At 29.5% G+C, this 22,310-nt stretch overlaps 2 protein-coding genes across 4 annotated transcripts in view; one reads left to right on the top strand and one right to left on the bottom strand.

Annotated features, from left to right (window-relative positions):
* LOC126734913 (protein madd-4) overlaps window positions 1–22,310 on the top strand; it is a 531,919-nt gene that overhangs the window by 287,441 nt on the left and 222,168 nt on the right. The window lies entirely within an intron of this gene.
* Window positions 856–21,494, bottom strand: LOC126734906 (cuticle protein 16.5-like). Of its 3 annotated transcripts, none has more exons than XM_050438740.1 (2): window positions 21,327–21,469; window positions 856–1,401 (listed from the first exon to the last, which is right to left on the bottom strand). In XM_050438740.1, exons 1-2 carry the CDS (start codon window positions 21,336–21,338, stop codon window positions 919–921), a joined length of 495 nt encoding a protein of 164 aa, XP_050294697.1. In that variant the 5' UTR covers window positions 21,339–21,469; the 3' UTR covers window positions 856–918. The 3 variants fall into 3 exon arrangements, with proteins under 3 accessions (XP_050294697.1, XP_050294696.1, XP_050294698.1); XM_050438739.1 differs by lacking the exon at window positions 21,327–21,469 and adding an exon at window positions 1,458–1,615; XM_050438741.1 differs by lacking the exon at window positions 856–1,401 and adding an exon at window positions 20,756–21,270 and having other exon boundaries at window positions 21,327–21,494.

The raw sequence follows: 22,310 nt of genomic DNA, 5'->3' as shown, positions 1-22,310 counted from the left end.
TAAAAATCTGTTCATATTTTTTTCACGATAAATTATTAGGACTCCGGAGGATACATTTGAGCATAGAAACTATACTTTGAATTAAAAATTTGGATAGTTATGGCATTTTTGGTTGTACCACTTTTTTGATAATTTTTTTTATTACTTTTTCAATTTTTTTTTTTTTAATATTTATATAAGATATTTGGAATATTTTTAAAAGAACTACACGTGAAAAAAACCCACTTATTTTTAAAAAAACTAATATACAAACATTTTTTGTACTTCAAAAACTTGCTGAATTAAAGGCGATTTTGTCATCCAAGGTACAAGAGCCACTGAAACTTTTAAAACCAAATTGTAATTTTTTGATTTTCAGTTTTTAACGAACATTTTTGGTAATAAGTTAAGAACTTCTGTAAATATTTTTATAATTAATTCAGGATTACATAGTGAAATTCCTGAGGATGAATTTGAATGTAAAAAAGCCCTTCTGATATAAACTAAATGCAGAATTTGTGTATAACTATGGCGTTTCTATTACAAGTTGTTAAATAGTGCAAAATTCTGATTATATTCTGTACTATTTATCGTCCAATTGTGTAACGAAATAGTACTAAAAAGGTCTTAATTTATCACAATTTAAATGCAAACATTTTTACGCTCCAAATTTATTGCACGTAAAATCTATTTTCTCCTTCTTTTATGCATTAATATTTTCTAAAATGATTTTTACTATAACAGTGACGTAATACCCAACAAAATAAGTAACTCATGATGAATTCGTCACAGCAAGACAAATTTTACCCCCGTACTATCTTATAATTGTATGAGGAATTTACTATTGCTGCAATATCAATGAATAAAAAGCAAAAATCTATTACAAATCTAATTTTTTATTTACACTAACCATACATCAGCAAACATACAACCAATCATCTACCAAGCAGCAACAACTGGGGCAGCAGCAACAGTTTTACCAGTGGCGATAGTTCCAGATGGTCCAGAGATCACGGTGTCTACGGTAGAGTGTCCCACTACACCACTGCTTACCACTGGGGCAGAGTAAGCGGAAACCAAAGGAGCAGAGTAAGCTACGTGAGCTGGAGCAGCATAAGCCAAAGGAGCAGAATAGGCCAGGGCGGGAGCAGAGTAAGCCACAGCTGGAGCTGAGTGAGCTACGAGAGGAGCGGAGTAGGCCAAAGCTGGGGCTGAGGCTGCTACGACTGGGGCGGTTTGTGCTACGACTCCGACGCTTTCCTCCTGGACGATTTGACCGGCGGGGGCGACTGAGGAGATGGCGCTACCATCGGGTCCAACCACGGTGGTCCTGGTGCTCGGTCCCTGGATGATTTTGGCAGAGGGGGCGACCAGGACACCGGCGTTAGCTACGGCTAAAAAGGCGAAAAGGGCGGCGAAGGACTGGAATAGTTATCAAACAATTAACAGTACATCTTTGGGTTTTTTAAAATACTTACGTAGGTGTTCATTGTGGTTGTTTTAAGGAGATAGTTGTGCAGTCAACTGATACACTTTAAATTTCTCCGGGCGTATTTATACCCCGGCCAATTTCGGTGGGCAACCTTCGAATCCGAAGATCAACTTCTCTCGCCCGTATTATTCTCATGTGTTGACATTTTTAATTCATGTTTAATGTGAAGACTTGATTTATATCCGCGTGGTTAGTTTTTATAGCATGTCGTAATTAATGCATTATTTTTGCGGTATTGAAATATTTGTTTAAACGAAAGGAAATTGTTGCTCAAGGAACTGATCATTTGGTCACTTTGCAAAAAAGATGAACAAGTGGTGAAATTATGCTTGGGCTGAATAATAAGTTGATCAAAACTACCCTGATACGATAACTGGATTCGCAAAGTAGTCACAGTTCATGATCAACTGTCAAAAAGTGGTCACTTTATGAAACTAGTTATTGTTCATTTTTGGGTACGTAAGTTTATCATAGAGATCAGACTCATTACATGTAGTCTCCTTGATGTTATGGAAAATTTTATTCTCTATCAGGTTTATCCTCAAAAATACCTCAATCTGTTCTCTTTTTCTTTCCTTGAATTGTCGCCATTGCCAGTCAAACCTCCTATGGTTTACCTTCTTGCTTGCGTCACTATCATTTGAGCTGTCAGTTGTCACTTGAATTTCAAATTTCATTATAATTTGACATACGATGCTGATGTTTGTCATGCAAGGAGACTGATTTCCAAGCTTCGCAAATGTTGTATCTTGCTTGTGGCTTGTGGCCATCTTGGCGCTGTTGGCCAAAAGTATACTTCAATTGGCTAATATGAACGTAATAGGATTCTATCATTATCATTTATACATATTTATATTTCGCAAACAATAACACAACTAATTGTCAAAAGGTGAATAGAGCCAATCAGAATAAGGTGCATTTCTGACCAACAGCGCCGATATGGTTACTTCCTAAAACTAGTTATCGTACATTTTTGGGTACGCACCCAAATCAGCCTCCCTCCTATAGTCATCTTAGTGTTATTGAACATTCTGTCAGATTTAACCTCAAAAAATTTGAAGAAGTAGTCCATACTACTACAGTTAAGTCTCGTGTTTTTACCTTCTTGCTTGATCACTCAGTCAGTTGTCACTTATATTCTAAATGTCAATTTGACGTAGCATCCGATGACGTTTTTGTTATAGGAAACTCTGGCTTGAGGTTAAAACTACCAAAGTTTCTAATATTAAGACATAACAAGTCATACAAGGTTGTCGTGAATTTACCTCAAACTCTGCATTTACTTGCAAAAAAGTTAAAATTTTGCTACGATCAACCTGGCAACCTCGGATCTGTACATCTTACAGAACTGTCAAAGTTAAAGAAGTACTGTCAAATATCAATTCATAGCTTGAATACATTAATTCGCCACAGTTTTATATTCTATCAGTCAATGTCACTTGAGCTGTAGAATCGTACGCATAGGCACTCAAATCTCCTGTAATTTTCCTTCTTGCTTAACCTGTCAATTGTCATTTCAATGTGACATAGATGACGTTTGTGTTATAACATTGTATGTTTTAATAACAAAAATGCACGAATTTCTCCTATTTTCACCGTCTTGTCGGAGCCGAATTTTTGAAGTCCTCAATATTAATTTTGTTTTTAAACCGTACATTTCTCTTATTCCCAACTGAATTACAATCACCTCTAAGAAACTCAAATTTAACTTCTTAAACTCTCAAAGGCATTTGAAATGTATAACATACAAGTAATTCAAAGCAGGTTTCTTAATTTTTAATAAAAAAAAATCGACGTAATAATAGATTGCAACCTACTCACGCTAAATTAAATTGAACCAACTTAAAATATTTAACGAACCGAATCTGGTTATTCTCGCTTTTGTATGACCGTGAACTTGACAGCTTTGATCTTTTATGGTACCTTAAACGTACCACGCCCAAACGAACCCGGAAGCATTATAATTTTATAAATTAATTATTAATAATTGTCACAGGAGAATACGATTATAAATAATTGTTTTTGTTTGCATAGAGTGCATTTACGATGAGAGGAACAAATTCATTAAAAATTCAGGTTCATTTTTCTTCTTTTATTAAGGTACCTCAAGTAAAAACTATGACGTCAATATTATTTTTTTTTTTATTGAACATCATGTATATGATGATATTTTACAATTCTACGATATATCCTGAATACTTTTTGTATAGCAGATCATATGCCTAAAGTTAGCGGTTTGTCAAATTTGACGTATTAGACTAATGAAACTGGTGACATTATAAAACAAAAATGTAGTTAATATTTATTGCAACTGATGTTGTATGGACAACAACCATTTACTTCAATGCATTTTTAAAGTCGATAAATATCTTGCAATTGCAAGTTTTTGATCACTTGCAAATAGATTAGTCTAACTTCTTATCGAATTCTTAGCTTTAAATTATCAACATTATTTGATCTATTCACAAAAACTTTGGATTTTAAATGGCTATATTCAGGGTGTTACTTAAAGGTATGTCATGATTTAAAAGGGACATTCCTGGATCGATTTTAAGTCAAAAAGTTCATATAAACATGGGTCCTAAAATGCTTAGTTTTTTGAATATAAGGTGTTTGACGGTTGTCCTGCGCATTTTGGGAGAATTGTGCGAAACTGGTTGGATACCTATTATCCAGAAAGGAGTAGCGTGGCCTCCACGATCCCTAGACTTAAACCCCTTAGACTTTTCAGTATGGGGATTTTTAAATAAAAGAGTGTATGCGACACCTGTTCCAACAAGGGATGACCTTATAAATAGAATTAGGATTGCTTGTAATGAAATTGAAGTACCATTTTTAAATAACATTTCACGTTCGGTTATTCGTCGATGTGAATTATGTATTTCAGAAAATGGTTCACATTTCGAATACCTTCTTTAAATTTGTTAATTGTTTGTTGTGTTCTTGTAATCTGTTGTTTGTTATAAATAAGTTATAAGTATTTGTGGTATTGTTCTATGTTGCGATTTATTAGATGGTTGAAATAAATTTATCTTCAAATCTTAAGTGATTTTTACAACCCAATTTGAGGAGAAAACGGAGTCAGATACGAAAAAATATCAAGAGGGCAGTTTTGTTTACAATTAAATGCACTATTTAGAAATGATCGTTTAATCGACTTAATCCAGTGGCGTGCTACTTTTTTAGTCATATTAACATTATTAATTAGTCATATCTCCGCCACTGGCCAACGTATAAACATGACATTATTTACGATTATGACCCTTCATCCTAGAATTGTTTATACCAATTTTGATTTCAATATCTTTGATAGTTCGGATATTAAAAAATAAAAACTTTTTTTTTTGGGAATCTTTGACGCCCTGTATCTCAGAAACAAAAAGTTTGACGATCAATATTTATATGAGAAACCTACCTTAAAATTAATTTTTCTAAATACTGTTAAAGTCCTGCTACAAAAAAGTGAAACACCCTGTATAAGAAAAAAGTCTAATGGGGTTATATCCGGCGATCTTGGTGGCCACTCAATAAGTCCTCTACGTTCATTCTATCTGTTAAATATGTCAAAATAATAAAGTCTACTTACTTTGTAAGAAATCACATAGAAAATTAATGTTGACGTCATAGTTTCTACTTGAGACACCTTGTAACCAATATTTTATATTATCATTTTGATAATCTGTTAAGTCATATTAGACAAACCAGTGATTTTAGGCATATGGTTTATATGGTAGAATTGTAAAGCGACATAATATACAGGGTGTTCTTTTTAAGAAAATAATGTTGACGCCATAGAATCTACTTGAGGTACTTTGTATAGAAAATTTTTAATACAAAAAACGCGCAAACGACAATGCTAATCGATGTGTCCAAAAAATTAAGGAAGAAAAATTAACCTGAATTTTAAATGAATTTGTTCACTTCATCCAAATGTACTTCTTCTAATATTTAATTAATATTCAGAGTAATAAAGTATCTTAGAATATACTGCTGATATCTGGTATACCTTCATCCTAAACTATATCAAACATTAATTAAAAAATTCTTGATGGATTAAGGAACTTCATATCAGATCTATACCAAGCAACACACGATAATTAAATAAACGTTTATTATTGATTTACACCAGATGTACATTTTTGGTTGAACTTCAACTATAAATATTGGATAAAATGTCCGTGATATACGTTCGGGGGTTTAATATTGTGTTTTTGTTTTATCTAGCAACAAGAAGGTTTATTACATGTTAGTGATATACAATTATTGTTTGATAAAAGTTAAACGTACTATTTAAAGACGTTTAAGAAATGCGTTTAATGAAATTATTTTTTTTTTTAAATAACTTTACTACCATTGCATGTATCTTTCGATGTAAAAAGAAAAAAATTAATTTTTACCAATGAGGTTTACAGGATTTATGGTAAATATTATTAAATAAAAAAACAGTATACCAGTGCATTTTTCTGAAATAAATTTTATTTTTTAAATCCTTCTTTAGTTTAAAGGAAATTTATATTTTTGAGTTTTTTTTTATTTGTATATCTTTATTATCAATAATTATGTCTTATTGTTTCACTCATGTTCATGCATTTGTTATTTTTTTCTAGATTTTTTTTGTATAATATTCTATTATTACACTACATGGTGGCATATATTTTTGTTTCAGTCAGTTATTATATGCAAAAAAACCGTTTTTCATTAACCCTACCCTTACCCCCCCCACCCACCCCACACAACTTACCAGTAAGAAATTGTTTTCAAAAATCATTATTTTCCAAAATAATATGCATGAATAACAGCTAGTTTCATTGTTAATATATAATCTAATAACATCGTTTGTTTATTTAATTTTGATATAATAATATATATTTCTATTAATAAATATTTAATACAAAAACAGTGCAATTAGATTAGATATTATGAATGAAAATCGGTAATTCTTTAAAAGAATTTCTTACTGGCAAATGTTTGGGGTGGGTGGGGGGTGTAAGGGTTTTGTTAATGAAAAACAATGTTTTTGCACAAAATTTGTATTTAATATTTAATTTAATAACACTGTTTTTTTAAATTTCATATAATTTAATATATAAATATTTAGCATAAAAACAGCGTTATTAGATTATATAATATAGACGAAAACAGTGATTTTTCAAAAGAATTTCATCAAATATTTGAGGTGTAATAATTAAGTTTAAAAACTAGATATGTAAATTCCGCGTCAATTTTTTTAAATGCCGAAAATTTTTTCACTTTTCCAAACAGAATTGTATATGATATACGTATATTCTACAATTTAATAAATATACTTTGACCATATAAGATTGATAAATATATTAAATATTTACAAAAAAATCATAATAAAAAATCATAAATAAATATATAAATATTTAACGATAATGATATATAATGTTACTTGGGAGGTTACTATAGAAAGAAAATAAATTAAAGCATTTTAAGAAGTTTAAAAATCGAAAATGGACTTTAAAACTGCTCAATCATACCGTGCAAAATCGGACGAGCACAAAGACAAAATTCATTTTTAGTATAAATAGATCTTTTTCCTAAAAATGTTGTATCATTCTATTATTGCGGTGTAAAACTGAATATTGCACCATGAACACTTGCGTAAGTACCCTTCATTATTAACATTTATTTAAAATAAAAAAAGATCAGTCTTTCACTCTTCCTTTTTTTTAAAATATCATCTTAGATTTTGGTTTTCTACATTTCCTTGGCCCTTACCAATGCCCACTTGCTCACCTCTTCAGCCAGAGTTATCCAGGGCCCCACCCTGCTTGGACCAAAAGGCAGCCTCATCACTGCTGTACCGCCCTGCTAAGGCAAGTTGTCCTAATTGCAAAAATTGGGTTTTAAGATTAAGACGTAAATGGCAATAATCTTTTGGCCTACTAAACGAGAAAGTCATATGTGTATTTAAAATACCCGAAATAGTACTATTCATTTAAAACGAATTGTCTTAAATAGATTTTAGAAAAAGTTTATGATTTGACTGATTTTAGAGACTCAGTTCAAAATGCCAATTCAAGGTAAGTTAATGTCTTGGAAATGACTGTAAATAATTTTTTTACTTTTACTGATTATACTTCAAAGCAGAAGCTATAAAAACTTAATGACCGCGTTTACTTAAAAAATATAAGTCAAATAAATTTTAAAAGAGGTTGTAAATTTTTATATTATAAAGAAAAATTTTCTGATGAACTCAAGCAGTTGGACAATATATTTTTTTGGCTAAGTTTTGCATATTTGAGTTAACCACGCCAAAACAAAGAAATGCTCCTAAGGGGATTAATTTAATTAGAAAAAACAAATTAATCAGTAAATTAAAGGTATATGATACCACCAAACAGGCTTTTATTTTGGAAAAATCTACCGATTTCAATAATTAAAAATTCTTGTGACATGAACTGAAAATGAATAGTTTTAAAAATTACAGGGTGTTTGGTGCATCATTTGGCAAATTTGATTGGCTAAAAGAAGAGTTAAAAAATGTCTTCTTCTTTCAACCAATTCAATTTAGCAAATAATAAACCCAACACCCTGTATAATATATACCTTGTCATCTATTTATCTTTGTAGAGTTGCTATTATTTGTTTTTCACTTGTGATATTTTAGCTTAGGATTTTGTATTTTTTTGTAGTTTAAATTGTCCTAACTACAAATATTTTGGCGAATAAAGAGAGCTAATAAACCTAACCCTAAATTGACGTATAGTGTTATTTTTTTACCATATATTTCAGAATAAAAAAAATTCGAATTAAATAAGTAAAAAAAGTGCATACAAATACATTAAAATGAGAGATTTCTCAAAACTACTATTAAGCAGTTAGAACTTGCCTAAGTAGGGCAGTGTAGTACCAGGACGTCAAGTTATCCATGAGGAACATCCTGGATACGTAGCAAATACTACCCCAGTACTCGCCCATTACTCTCATATTAACTATGGAGCTCCAGTGGCTTACTTCAGCCATTCCAATCCAGTTGTAAATACTCTGGAGCACTTGTGGCTACTCCTTATTCTTACGGACATCATGGATTGTACCAATAAATTGTAATAAATTTATTAATGATGAAATAATTCAAAACCTTTCGTGCTATAGAATTTCAAATGAGAGTTCTCCATTATTTAGGGCTTTTTCAAAAAACATCCCTGAGGCGGATAAGGGCTCGTATTCACCCTTCAGTCACATGTTTACACCCGACTGACTCACAATGGTTTTTAGATAGGCATTTTTGTCATTATTATAATAGGCCTTCCTTCCTGAATATTTTAAAAATTAATATGGGTTAATGTAGAGATAATGGATGGCTCTAAAGAAAAAAAAACTCATTAAACTGACTGGCCTAAATAATAGATTGTTTGCCGATGGAAAAGCGAGAGGGTAAATTTAAAATAAAACGGCAGATTTTTCGGTAATTTAATAAGTTAAAAATACCCGGGGAGAGTCGATATCTCCGCGACGAGGAGGGAAAATAATTGAATTGGGATCCTTAAAGGGATTTTCCGCCCGGTATCGAGAGGGTTGTAAAACTGTCAATAACCTTTCTTTGGATTAAAGGTATCGGGTGTCGCTGGCTTAACTAGTCAATTTATTCCTTAGAATTGAAGTATTGAGGCATTGCTTTTCTTAGCAAAAAAAACATATTTTTTAAGGAGTTTTAGATAAAAAAAGGCGTTTGATATAAAAAGTTTTTTTGTAGCACATACATTTGAAATATAATGTCATTCAGAGGAAACTAGGTCAAAAAGTGAACATTAACAAACTATTATTCTATAGGATCTAGTTCACAGTCCATTATTGTATGCCATATATATCTCAAATATTAATAAAGTAATAAAAACATGTAAGGTTTACTACTATGCGGATGATACGCAACTATATTACTCGTTTTTTAAAGACCAAGCTAGTGAGTCGCTTCAATGTATTAATGCAGAATTAGAAGACTTAAGATCTATTTCCCTACAGCATTCTCTTTATCTAAATATAAGCAAGTGTTGTTTGTTAATATTGGGTCCTAAAAAGATGTGCAAATTATTAAAAATTAAATTAATGTGACGTACATTTTTAGAAATAAACGAAAATATAAAATGATATTTTTTTGACAGTCAAAGGCGATTTGACCACCACGTATCTCATTGTATCCAAAAAGCTTAGCTTAGACTTAAATTATTATACATAAAGGAGTCGATACATTCTATGGCAGATTTTAAAAATAATTTTATATAAAGTCCAGTTCAAAAATCTATTAGAATCTTTGATGTGCCGCGAATAGTCCGTGTGCCGGTGTTGTTTGTATTGTCACATGGCATGCATGTTTAAATAGGAAAATTTTATATGTAAAGAGTCATAAAGTAATATTCTAAGCGTTATTTAATTATTTCATTAAATAAATAAACGTTTTAAGCATTTTTAAAAAAATTTATACATTTGATTTTTAAAATTTATCTACATACGCCCACGTACTATTTTGTTAGACGTCTGACCTCAGTCACAGCCACTCAAGCGTGAAAAGTTGCACAGGTCCGGACTTAAAATTTATTTGTATTTAATTTTATTATTCGGGATTTTTGACTTTAGTTTTTTAAAGTTAAAAATCCAGTATAGTTAATAGCAAGATAATATTTAATTTCAAGATAAGATTTAAGTACGTAAAATCAGTTTAACAAAAAATTTTCATTTAATAAGTTGAGAGAAATTTTAATTTAATTTAATGACTATGAGAGAATAGGTGGTACAAATTACTTAGGTCCATTTATCCTGCGGATTAAGGCATTAAAGATTTACCTTTGACACAAAAGGGTAAAATGTTCAAATTTTATATATTTCCCTTTTCTGAGTATTGATTGAGATTTATTGTTATTTGGTGGTTATTATTAACAGGGCTTTTTGCTGCCACGTTCAGTGTCTTTTATTATTGTTTGTTTTAAATTTATACATATTATGTAATAACTCACTCATGAAAACCTTAGCTCTATATTTATTTAGTAGCAACATCTTTTAATAAAAAGTAATTACATAACATGTAGTCAAAAAAACCATCTAGCTGTGAACTGAGGATTATTCCTTAGATTGCTATAGACGTTTAAACAATTTTTTTTTTTGTCTGTACTTAAACAATTATGTTTTAAAACTTTTTGATTTTCCCCTATAGCTTCTACTTCCCTTGCTTCCTCAACACTAGAAAATGAACTATCTAAGTCTCAATCAAACTTTTGTTGCCTATTTTCCCAGAGTCGCAACATTTGAAGGTTTTTAGGTACAATACCAAAACAAATCCACAAACACAAATTAAAAAAAACACATTTTTTCACAGTAAAAATTGCAAAAAATTTAGAGGAATACAGGCCAAATTCTAAAAATACAGGCAAAACCCATTATGAAACATCAAACCCTCAGATGACCTCTCTTCTTACTATTAAAGGTGATAGACCCATCCTTAAAGATCTCTTTAAAAATGCAACGAAAGCAATACAAAAACAGGCCAAAAATTTATCTGGGTACGGCCCCGTAATCCTCAAAATCAGTGGGATAGAGAGAGATACACAATCACTTGCACAGCCTAAAGTAGGAATCGCCAGAAGGCAGGTGTTTTATCTTTGTTTAATAGACTGACTAAAAAGAGGTGAGAAGTCTGTGAGTGCTGGGAGTGTTTAAAATGCTTGGATTTTAATTCGCGATCAATTTTTTGATATAATTTTCTTTTTAAAAATGGACATTTTGGAAAGAAAAATAAAATGTAAAACATGGGGTTTTTAAAAATTTTAAATGATTTCATAGATAAATTATATAAAATTTTGCCATTTAAACATGTATATCATATAACAATAAATACGACATAGGCGCACGGACTATATAGTGCCACGTCTGCGACACATCAAAAATTCTAATAGTTCTCTGAACTGGACTTTAACACTAGCGTCTAGCCGGTATCGGGAGCACCGATAGTGAGACATCCTGTACATAATATGCCCAGGTACGCCACTGGAAGTAATGTAACTGACTGATAAAGATGGGTTTAAATGAAACTATTATCAATTTCGTAAATAATCTTTTATACCAATTCTTATCTTGTTAATGATAATTATTAAGAATTCTACCGTGTTTTATCAAACTACATTTTAGCTAACTTAACATTTTTATCGTTAATTATCATATTTAATTTCTGAGTATGTAAAACACCGTATTTTATCTTTTTATGAATCTGCTAAGAACTAATTATTCCCGTAGTTTATCAAGCATTTTTAGTATATAAGATTCATGATTATAACATGTAGTGTCTTAGATTCTCGATAGTCGCCTGCTGTTCTTGATTGTCTCTTTAAGTTATAATAAAACTTCTAAAAATCAAGTATTAGAGTGATTTATTTGGGGCTAAGTCCAAGTTAGTTTCGAACCTTAAATATAATTCGATCCCGAATTCTACCGAACGGCTCAACTTGCGTGGCCGACAATAGTATGGTGCCAAATTTAAATGGCTACTGCTGCTAATAGATACAGGATTGTTACTTATATTTAGAGAGCGACTGGTGGCGCTATTGTACAGAGTGGAAAAAAACTTTAAATGGAAAAGTTGCGGGATTTGTCCTAAATCGCCAGAAAATGTTTTAAAACATAATACAGGGGTATGGAAAAGGTAATAAAATGGACAAACTTGGTATTTTTAAATGTAACACCCTATATTTTTTATATAAATTAAAAGCCTCGTTTTTCCTGATTTAAAAATATATGCTATTGGTAAAATATTTATATTTACTTAAAATTTAAAAAAGAAACAGTCAATAAATAAATTGCTTAACTGTAATTTTTAATCATAGTGACGTCTGAATTAATTATAGCAACGGAGATTTTATTAAACTGTTTAGAATATTCTTCTTACATTTTAGGTATAAATATTTTACCAAAATGTCAGCATATTATAAATTTTTGAAATCAGGAAAAAAGGGGCTTTTAATTTATATGAAACTATAAAGGGTGTTTATAGTTTTATATAAATTAAACTTTGTGTAACTTATTAACTTTTGATACCCCTATATTATATATTTTTAATCCGCATTACATTGATTTTGTTTTAGTTTATTGGGCATTCTATTGTAATTTGTTAAGGGATATTGCATACATAAAATATAACTAAATGTAAAAATAAATTAAATATATTAATTTGTCGATATATACTTTCAACTATCTACATACAGGATGTCTCATTTAAGAGTGTAACAGCGTAATCATTAATTTGCAATGATAAATTGGGTGAAGAACAACGAAAAATCATAGTAGGCATTTATTTATTGAAAACTTCTTGGAAATCCTTCATTAAAAATCCCCAAATCCAAAGTTTGGTTGAACTCCAATAAAATGAGGTTTTGATGAAAATGTATGTAAGCTTATATGTAAATGTTTACACTTTTAAATGAGACACTCTGTAAATACATATTTTTTACAATTAGAATATGACTTAAAGAGCCTAATTCTAAATAATTATTTACACACTTCACAGAAACGTGAAGAAAATTATAAATATTATGTTAAAAAAAGTTGTTGATAATTTTTTTACAAAAAAAAATTAATTTAAATATTAAAAATTAGTAAAAAAATAATAACTAGTTATGTCATAAATAAACAACTAAAATAATATTAGTTTAGAACAGTAAAACTTTCAAAACTATAGTTTAAACAGGAATAAATTAATATCTTAAAATGTTAAGTAAGTATTATATCACAAATTGAGTACTTATTATTTATGGTTAAGTATTTGAATAGCTATGGTATTCAATTCCTGTTGAGAAGGTTTCAACTTTTGTTTGTTTTTGCCAAAAAAAAAGAAATATGTCTCTGCTCTGCGTATGTTCCTTAAGGGCAATTGAAAGTAGATGCAAAAAATACCCCATATAAAGCAAAAATAGTAAAAAACCATTTTGTAAACAATTACCTAAAATTTAAAATAAAACCTACGTTTCCATTTATTGAAGTCTGTCATTGAGGAAAAATTTAAATTATGCCAATGCAGCGGAATTTCATGAGCATTTTGAAAATGCTGCAATAATTCCTTTTTAAAAGAAGCACAATAATTGCACAAAGGGCACTTTTTTAGATACTTTATGATTTCCCTTTGGGTTTCATTTTGAAGTGTTTGATTGGAACTTGGATTAGAAATGTGAGTTTTTGTATGTCGCCTTAAGCTCTGCCTATGATTGAATATTTTGTCACATAGGTTGCATCGAAAATGCTTCGAGTTTGGTGAGTTTGAGTTCTTTTTATAGTGCAAGGGTGCTAATTTTGAGACATCTTGGGGATGAAACCTTTTTAAATGTTTTCTCAAATTTGATTTGGTACTGAAACTACTTTCACATTGCCCGCACTGATGAGTCATTTTTTTTAAAATCACTTTATAATTATTACAAATCAAATTAATAAATAGTCAAACGAATAGATTTAAAGTCTTACACACAAAACACAAGCAAGTCCTACTACGAAATAACGAAAAGTTCAAAAGAACTTCAAACATTAAATTATTGTGGTTATTTTTACCCATTACCAGCGTCATACGGGTTGCCGTGTTCGGGATCAAGACTCCCGATACAGGCTAGACGCTCTCGTTCTATCTGTGTTTGACTATGAAGGAAACTTCTTGATACAAATTCAAAAAATCCGAGTGCAAAATACCTGTTTGCGGTATATCTATGAAATCCGTAAATATGAAAGGATTTCTTATAAACTCTCTGCAACAAACTGGCGTCCAGTGCACTGTGCATCTTTTTATAATAGGTTATTATCTTATAAGACACCTATATATCTCTACAATAAATTTATCTATAGATCCCGTGTACATAGATTTAGTCTGATTTAAGGTCTGATAGCACCTCCTCTACATCGAGCATCTATTTACGAACGGAGAATATTTTAAAGCTTTACAACTCTATGCCCGATTGTTTCAAGATTTTGGAGCCACGACTCTTTAAAGATAAAGTCTTTAATTATTAATTCCAGTAGGAGAGTTGAGTAAAAATATGCCTATAATAAGACTTTTAAAATTTGTTCCCTTCCTATTTGCTGCTTTAAAATTAGTCTGTTTTTTGCTCCATTTTATTAAATTGTACAACTGATAATATATATTTATTAATTTTTTCTAAGATTTTTCTCTTGAATTAAAATACTATGTATATATCTAAGGTTAAGTAGAGCAGGGTAGATAAAACTATTTGTAGAGGATTTCTACATGTGGACTTCGCCTCTTTTCACAATTGTACATTTATGTTTAGGATAGAATTCACTGTAAATCTAGCTTGTAAAATTGTGAAAATAAAGTCTTTATTATTAATATTATTGTTCTTATAGGGCTCGTTTACGATTTATTACTATGAGGCCAAAAAGTTACTTAAGTTACTTTAACACATTTCAGTCTTCAACAATCGCCTGGACTAAATATATTCTTTACGTATTTATATTGTCTAGCCTTGAAGAAACTAATAGAAAGAAACACCTATTAAGTTGTATGAAAAAATTAACAATTTCTGAAAGGCACTTTGAGTGTAAAATAATTATAAAAGAATGAAAACAAATTTCTTTAAAAGAACTAAAACATTAAACATAATAAAATGAAAAAGTCCTAAAACTAATTGTTGACATTTTTTCTTGAAACCAAACACCGTAATTTCCTTCCAAGAAAACCTCACTCACATATTGTCAAGAATATGAAAGATCATCCGAATTCCATTTTCTAAAGTGTCTGTTATCTGCTGAACCGAATCACGAAGCAGAATAAATTTTTATCCTCCAGCCACACGAGGTTTTATGGGCAAAACATTTTTCGCTAAAGGGAAATACGAAAACGGTGTAATTCCGTTGGATCGTCCTATATCCTCCTCACCCCCCTTGACGTAATCCGGCTGATAAGTCACAAAAACAGATTTTGGGGTAAAACGGAGAAAATGTGTGAATTTTTTCTGGAATTTATTTGGATACCTCTAGGCAAGTTGTCGATATTTCCGATTTCGGCAAATTATCGATAAAATGACAGGGAATTCAAAAGAGAAGTATCTTATGTTATTTGATGGTCTTGAAAATTAACTTTTTTTTTGTTTATATAATATTAACCTAATTCGGAACAAAAGCTTTCTTTTCAAAAACAAATTTATTCTTAAGAACCTGTACATATTTTGAGAAATGTTAAAATAGGTATTCATTTAAATTATCCAAAGGATATTTGTACAAATTTTTAAAATTGTACCTAGTCTAAGTTCTGAGATATAGACGTTTGGTACAACATATATAAAAATAATGTTTTGTTGTAAAAAAATGTTGTTGTTAAAAACGCCGAAGTATTTAGTTTAATTGTCCAAAGAATTTAGTAAATTTTTTTTTCCTAAAATTATTTTGCTTATAAATTTTCTGTATATTTGCATAAACGCTAATACAGGTATCAAGTTAAAACATCCAAGAAATTGTACAAAATTTTAAAGTTTTACTTACTCAATTTTTTCTAATATAGATGTTTTGTACCTTTTTTATTAAAAAAATCGGTATATACTTTAAGAAACGTCGAAATAGGAGTCCCCTTAAATTGTCCCAAAAATATTCGAACAAAATTTGACCTAATCAAATTTTTGAGACATAAACGTTTTGTCCAATTTATATTAAAATAAATCGCTTTTTCAAAAAACAAATTTGTTCTCAATTTGTCCTTTACACTATGATGTCTTTCGTCCTGTACATATAATGAAAAACGCCGAAACAATCTTTAGGTAAATTGTCCAGAGAATAATTGTACAAATTTACAAATTTTCGTTTGAGATGAACGTTTTGTACAATTTTTATAAAAAAATTTTTGTAAATTCTAAAATAATGTTCTTAAAATTCTGCATATATTTTTCGAAACACTAATAAAGGTGTTAGGTAAATATCCAGTTAAATTGTCCAAGGTATATTTAAATCAAATTTAAAAATTGTACATAGGCGAGTTTCTGAAGTGTGGACGTTTTGTACAATTTTTATAAAAAAATAATATTTTCCCAAAAATTATTTTGTTTAAGAAGTGCTGCAATGACTATTCTGATAAATTATCCAAAAAATATTTGTACAAATTTTTTAAAATGTTGTACTTGTCAAATTTCAGAGATGTGGACGTCTTGTACAATTTATAATAAAAACATTTTTTTTACAAAAAAAAATTTGTTTTTATAATCCTGTAAAATTATTTTTTAATAAACGCTGATGTCCAAGAAATATTTGTACGATTTTTTTTTAATTGTAATTAAGTTTTTGAGATGCAGACATTTTGTACAATTTTTTCTCAAAAAAACATTTTGTTCTGAAAGTTCTGTACAAATTTTAAAAGACGCTAAAATAACAGTTAAATTGTCCAAAAAATATTTGTACAAATTTTTAGAATTGTACCTTGTCGATTTTTTTCCCTAAAAAACTTTGTTTTTAAAATCCTGCATATATTTTGAGAATTTCTGAAATAGGTGTCCAGTATTTTAATTGTCTACGAAATAATTGTATAAATTGTACCTAGTTAATTTTCTGAGATATGTACGTTTTAACGTACAATTTTTTAATAAATAAGAAAAAGTTCCGAAAGAACTTTTTTTCTTAAAATCCTGCACATATTTTGAGAAACTGAGATATTGTGAAAAATGCCGAGAAAGATATTCAAAAAAATCGTTCACGGAAAATTTGTACAAATTTTTAAAATTGTACACACCAAAGTTTCTGAGATGCTTTGTACAATTTTTATAAAAAAAAAATATTTAAAAACAAAAAAAAAACATTGTAATTGTCTGTCCATTTAAATTGTTTGAAGAATATTTGTACAATTGAAAAAAATTTGTTCTTCAAATTTTATACATATTTTGAACAATGCCGAAATAGGTATCCAGTTAAATTGTCCAAAGAAAATTTGTACAAGTTTTTAAAATTGTACCTAGTCAAGTTTTGGAGACAACGACGTTTTGTACAATTTTTAATAAATAAAAAAAATCTGAAAATGTTTTTTTTTTCTTAGAATCCAGTACAGAGCCATACCAGAGCCAAGTGTGTGAAATATGGACATTTGGTACAATTAAAAAAAATATATTTTTTTTTTAAATAATTTATTCTTAAAATCCTGTATATATTTTAAGAATTGTCAAAATAGGTGTCAATTTAAATTGTTTTGTACAATTAATATAATAAAGTATTTAAAAAAAAAATTCAAAATCCTGTACATATTTAAAGAAACAAAAATAGTTGTCTATTAAAGTTATCCAAAGAATATTTGTACAAATTTTTTGAATTAGACCTAATCAAGTTTCTGATATATAGAACTTTTGTACAATTTAAAAAAAATTGTTCTCAAGATTCTGTACATATTTTAAAAAACACCGCAATAAGTGTTCAATTAAATTAACAAAAGAATATTTGTATCAATTTTGAAAATTGCACCTAATTAAATTTCCGAGACTTATACGTTTTGTACAATTTTTAATAAATATATATTTTTTTTAAAATTCTGAACGTTTTATTCAAAAAAATGTTGTTCTTAAGATCCTGTATATATTTGGAGAAACGCCACAATAAGTGTCCCGTGAAATAATTCAAGAAATATTTGTACAATTTTTATAAAAAAATATTTTCCCAAAAATTATTTTGTTTAAGAAGTGCTGCAATGACTATTCTGATAAATTATCCAAAAAATATTTGTACAAATTTTTTAAAATGTTGTACTTGTCAAATTTCAGAGATGTGGACGTCTTGTACAATTTATAATAAAAACATTTTTTTTACAAAAAAAAAATTGTTTTTATAATCCTGTAAAATTATTTTTTAATAAACGCTGATGTCCAAGAAATATTTGTACGAATTTTTTTTAATTGTAATTAAGTTTTTGAGATGCAGACATTTTGTACAATTTTTTCTCAAAAAAACATTTTGTTCTGAAAGTTCTGTACAAATTTTAAAAGACGCTAAAATAACAGTTAAATTGTCCAAATTTTTAGAATTGTACCTTGTCGATTTTTTTCCCTAAAAAACTTTGTTTTTAAAATCCTGCATATATTTTGAGAATTTCTGAAATAGGTGTCCAGTATTTTAATTGTCCACGGAATAATTGTACAAATTGTACCTAGTTAATTTTCTGATATATGTACGTTTTTACGTACAATTTTTTAATAAATAAAAAAAAGTTCCGAAAGAAATTTTTTTCTCAAAATCCTGCACATATTTTGAGAAACTGAGATATTGTGAAAAATGCCGAGAAAAATATTCAAATAAATCGTTCACGGAAAATTTGTACAAATTTTTAAAATTGTACCCACCAAAGTTTCTGAGATGCTTTGTACAATTTTTATAAAAAAAAAATATTTAAAAACAAAAAAAAAACATTGTAATTGTCTGTCCATTTAAATTGTTTGAAGAATATTTGTACAAGTTTTTAAAATTGTACCTAGTCAAGTTTCAGAGACATGGACGTTTTGTACAATTTTTAATAAATAAAAAAAAATCCGAATGTGTTTTTTTTTCTTAAAATCCAGTACAGAGCCATACCAGAGCCAAGTGTGTGAAATATGTACATTTGGTACAATTAAAAAAAATATATTTTTTTTTAAATAATTTATTCTTAAAATCCTGTATATATTTTAAGAATTGTCAAAATAGGTGTCAATTTAAATTGTTTAAGGAATGTTTGTACAAATTATTAAAATCATACTTATCCATGTTTCTGAGATATGGATGTTTTGTACAATTAATATAATAAAGTATTTAAAAAAAAAAAATCAAAATCCTGTACCTATTTAAAGAAACGAAAATAGTTGTCTATTAAAATTATCCAAAGAATATTTGAACACATTTTTTTGAATTAGACCTAATCAAGTTTCTGATATATAGAACTTTTGTACAATTTAAAAAAAATTGTTCTCAAGATTCTGTACATATATTTTAAAAAACACCGCAATAAGTGTTCAATTAAATTAACAAAAGAATATTTGTATCAATTTTGAAAATTGTACCTAATTAAATTTCCGAGACTTATACGTTTTGTACAATTTTTAATAAATATATATTTTTTTTTTTAATTCTGAACGTTTTATTCAAAAAAATGTTGTTCTTAAGATCCTGTATATATTTGGAGAAACGCCACAATAAGTGTCCCGTGAAATAATTCAAGAAATATTTTTGGACAATTTTTTAAAAGTTTTTGACGCTAAAATAGGTATTCAATTAAATTGTCCAAAGAATATTTGTGCAAATTTCTAAATTTGTACCTGAGATATGCATATTCTGTACAATTTTTATTTTAAAACAATTTGTCCTCAAATTTCTGTATAATATATTTCAAGAAACATTGAAATAGGTATCCAGTTAAAATTTTTACAAAATATTCGTACATATCTTTAAAATTGTACCTTGTCTAGTTTCTGAGATATGGACATTTTGTACAATTTTTTTTTAACATTGATTTTTAAATTCTGTACATATTTTGAAAAACGCTGAAATAGGTATCCAGTTAGGGGTCCTAGTCAAGTATTTGAAATATGTAATAAAAAAATGTAATCCTAAACATATTTTGAGAAACGCTAAAATAGGTGTCTAATGATTAAATTAGGTGAACCTGTGTTTCAAGTTTTAGGTTTCTGACTTTGTTAAATTCCGAGGTATGAGCATTTTGTCCCTAGAAATATGAAAGATTCTTATCAACTTCCAAGTCAAATTTCTCAACTTTAATTTATTTAAATAATTAAGATGTTAATTTCCAACAGTTTTAAAAAATCGCAATACCATTTTTTCTGTTTAGGAATACTCTGTGATTTCTCTTGCAATTCGTTTTTATAGGCAAATCAAGCATTTTGAATTTAAATTTGAAAATCTTTTAGGAAAAACAACAAAATATCTTAAATATTTTTTATTATATAAAACCTATCACGAGTTTATTAACCCATCATTATCCATCCTGTAAGATATGCAACTCTTCGCATTGAACTGTAGAACTTCCCTAAGTCACACTCGCCATAAATTTTTATTTTAAAACAGCAGGAGGATCCTAATTCGGTTTCCCTGATAAACCGTATCACCCCACCCCCGGGGAGCGTTTTATTCATCCCCCGTTTTGCCGTTTAAAGCCTCGTCCGCGTCGTTTTGACTCTCGACGACGGAGAATACGGGGGAAAAAAGATCCGATAGGAACGTCAATTTTTCCCTTCCAGATAAAACAATGAACGCGAACTTCGAAAACTCGGATTTTAAACATTCGATTGTACTAAGGGGGAGTCTCTCCAAAGAAAAAACTGCTTTATATAAAATATTCTTTTTTATTATTTACCCTAAATATACATCAGCAACTGTACAACTTTTTACCAAGCAGCAACGACTGGTGCAGCAGCAACAGTTTTACCAGTAGCAACAGTGCCAGATGGTCCAGAGATCACGGTAGAGTGTCCTACTACACCGCTGGCTACCACTGGGGCAGAGTAAGCGGAAACCAAAGGAGCAGAATAAGCTACGTGAGCTGGAGCAGCATAAGCCAAAGGAGCAGAATAGGCCAGAGCTGGAGCTGAGTGAGCTACGAGAGGAGCGGAGTAGGCCAAAGCTGGGGCTGAGGCTGCCACGACTGGGGCAGTTTGTGCTACGACTCCGACGCTTTCCTCCTGGACGATTTGACCGGCGGGAGCGACTGAAGAGATGGCGCTTCCATCGGGTCCAACCACGGTGGTCCTGGTGCTCGGTCCCTGGATGATTTTGGCAGAGGGGGCGACCAGGACACCGGCGTTAGCTACGGCCAAAAAGGCGAAAAGGGCGGCGAAGGACTGGAATATTTAGCAAACAATCAACAGTATATCTTTGGGTTTTTTAAAATACTTACGTAGGTGTTCATTGTTGCGGTTGTTGCTTAGTTACTGCTGGTGGATAACTGATAATTTAAAACTCACGCGCCGGCCTATATATATATCGAAAAACTTGGCCCCAAATTAACGTTCAAAGCATAATTGTGACCTACAATGTAAATATTAAAGACTAGTGGTTGCACCAGTTTTTTTTTTCAGGGTCTCTTTTATATGCAAATTTTTTCTGATTTATATGATTGATAAATTTCGGATTTGGCAATAGCCACGACATTTTTGCTATTTTATGTTTTTTTTTCACGTTAATATAATGACATTTCTGAGAATAGATTTTTGAGTAAGTATTGGTTTAGATCATAATTTGTGCCACAAATAAAACACTATGGTCCTGCTAAATAAATGATAATAATAATAATAATAATAATAAGTGACTTTTATTAATCAAATAAGAGTATTTTTACTATTTTTTTAAACAAGTTGTTTAGTACCCACTTAGCGCATTCTAGCTAATAGCTACTCTACTAAACCAAGTAAAGACCATAATTAGAAAATTAAACTAAGTTTATTATTTAATTAATTATAAAAAAAATTATACAATACAAAAAATATGTTAAAAAAAGTACTAAGAAATTTCTCTAGAAGAGGTAAACTCAGCAGGCAGGGATTTGTAATATTTGACTATTATATGAACTTCCTTCCTAAGTTCCTAATAATCTTTATCAAGAAATTGCAAAAATACAAATTTCTAACATCACATTTTAACCAAACGCAAGAATTCTAAACTTTCTGAATCTGAGATGAACTTTCTTTCTTTCTTTTTTAAATAAAACCCATAAATGTAATCACATTAAATATAACTGCAATAAGTAAAAAGAGTCACATTGTCAAAGTCAAACGTCTTTGCGTTTACCCTCGACATTTTTAACGTTCTGTATTTTTTATTAAACGTCTGGTTAAAAAAAAGAAAAAGTCATATTCGGGCGTTTTTTCTAAAATGTTACGAT

This window comes from Anthonomus grandis, chromosome 4 (assembly GCF_022605725.1).
Source record: "Anthonomus grandis grandis chromosome 4, icAntGran1.3, whole genome shotgun sequence".
In the NCBI taxonomy this organism is placed as follows: domain Eukaryota; kingdom Metazoa; phylum Arthropoda; class Insecta; order Coleoptera; family Curculionidae; genus Anthonomus; species Anthonomus grandis.
The sequence above is the reverse complement of the archived record's forward strand: the minus strand, read 5'-3'. Positions and strand labels throughout refer to the sequence as shown.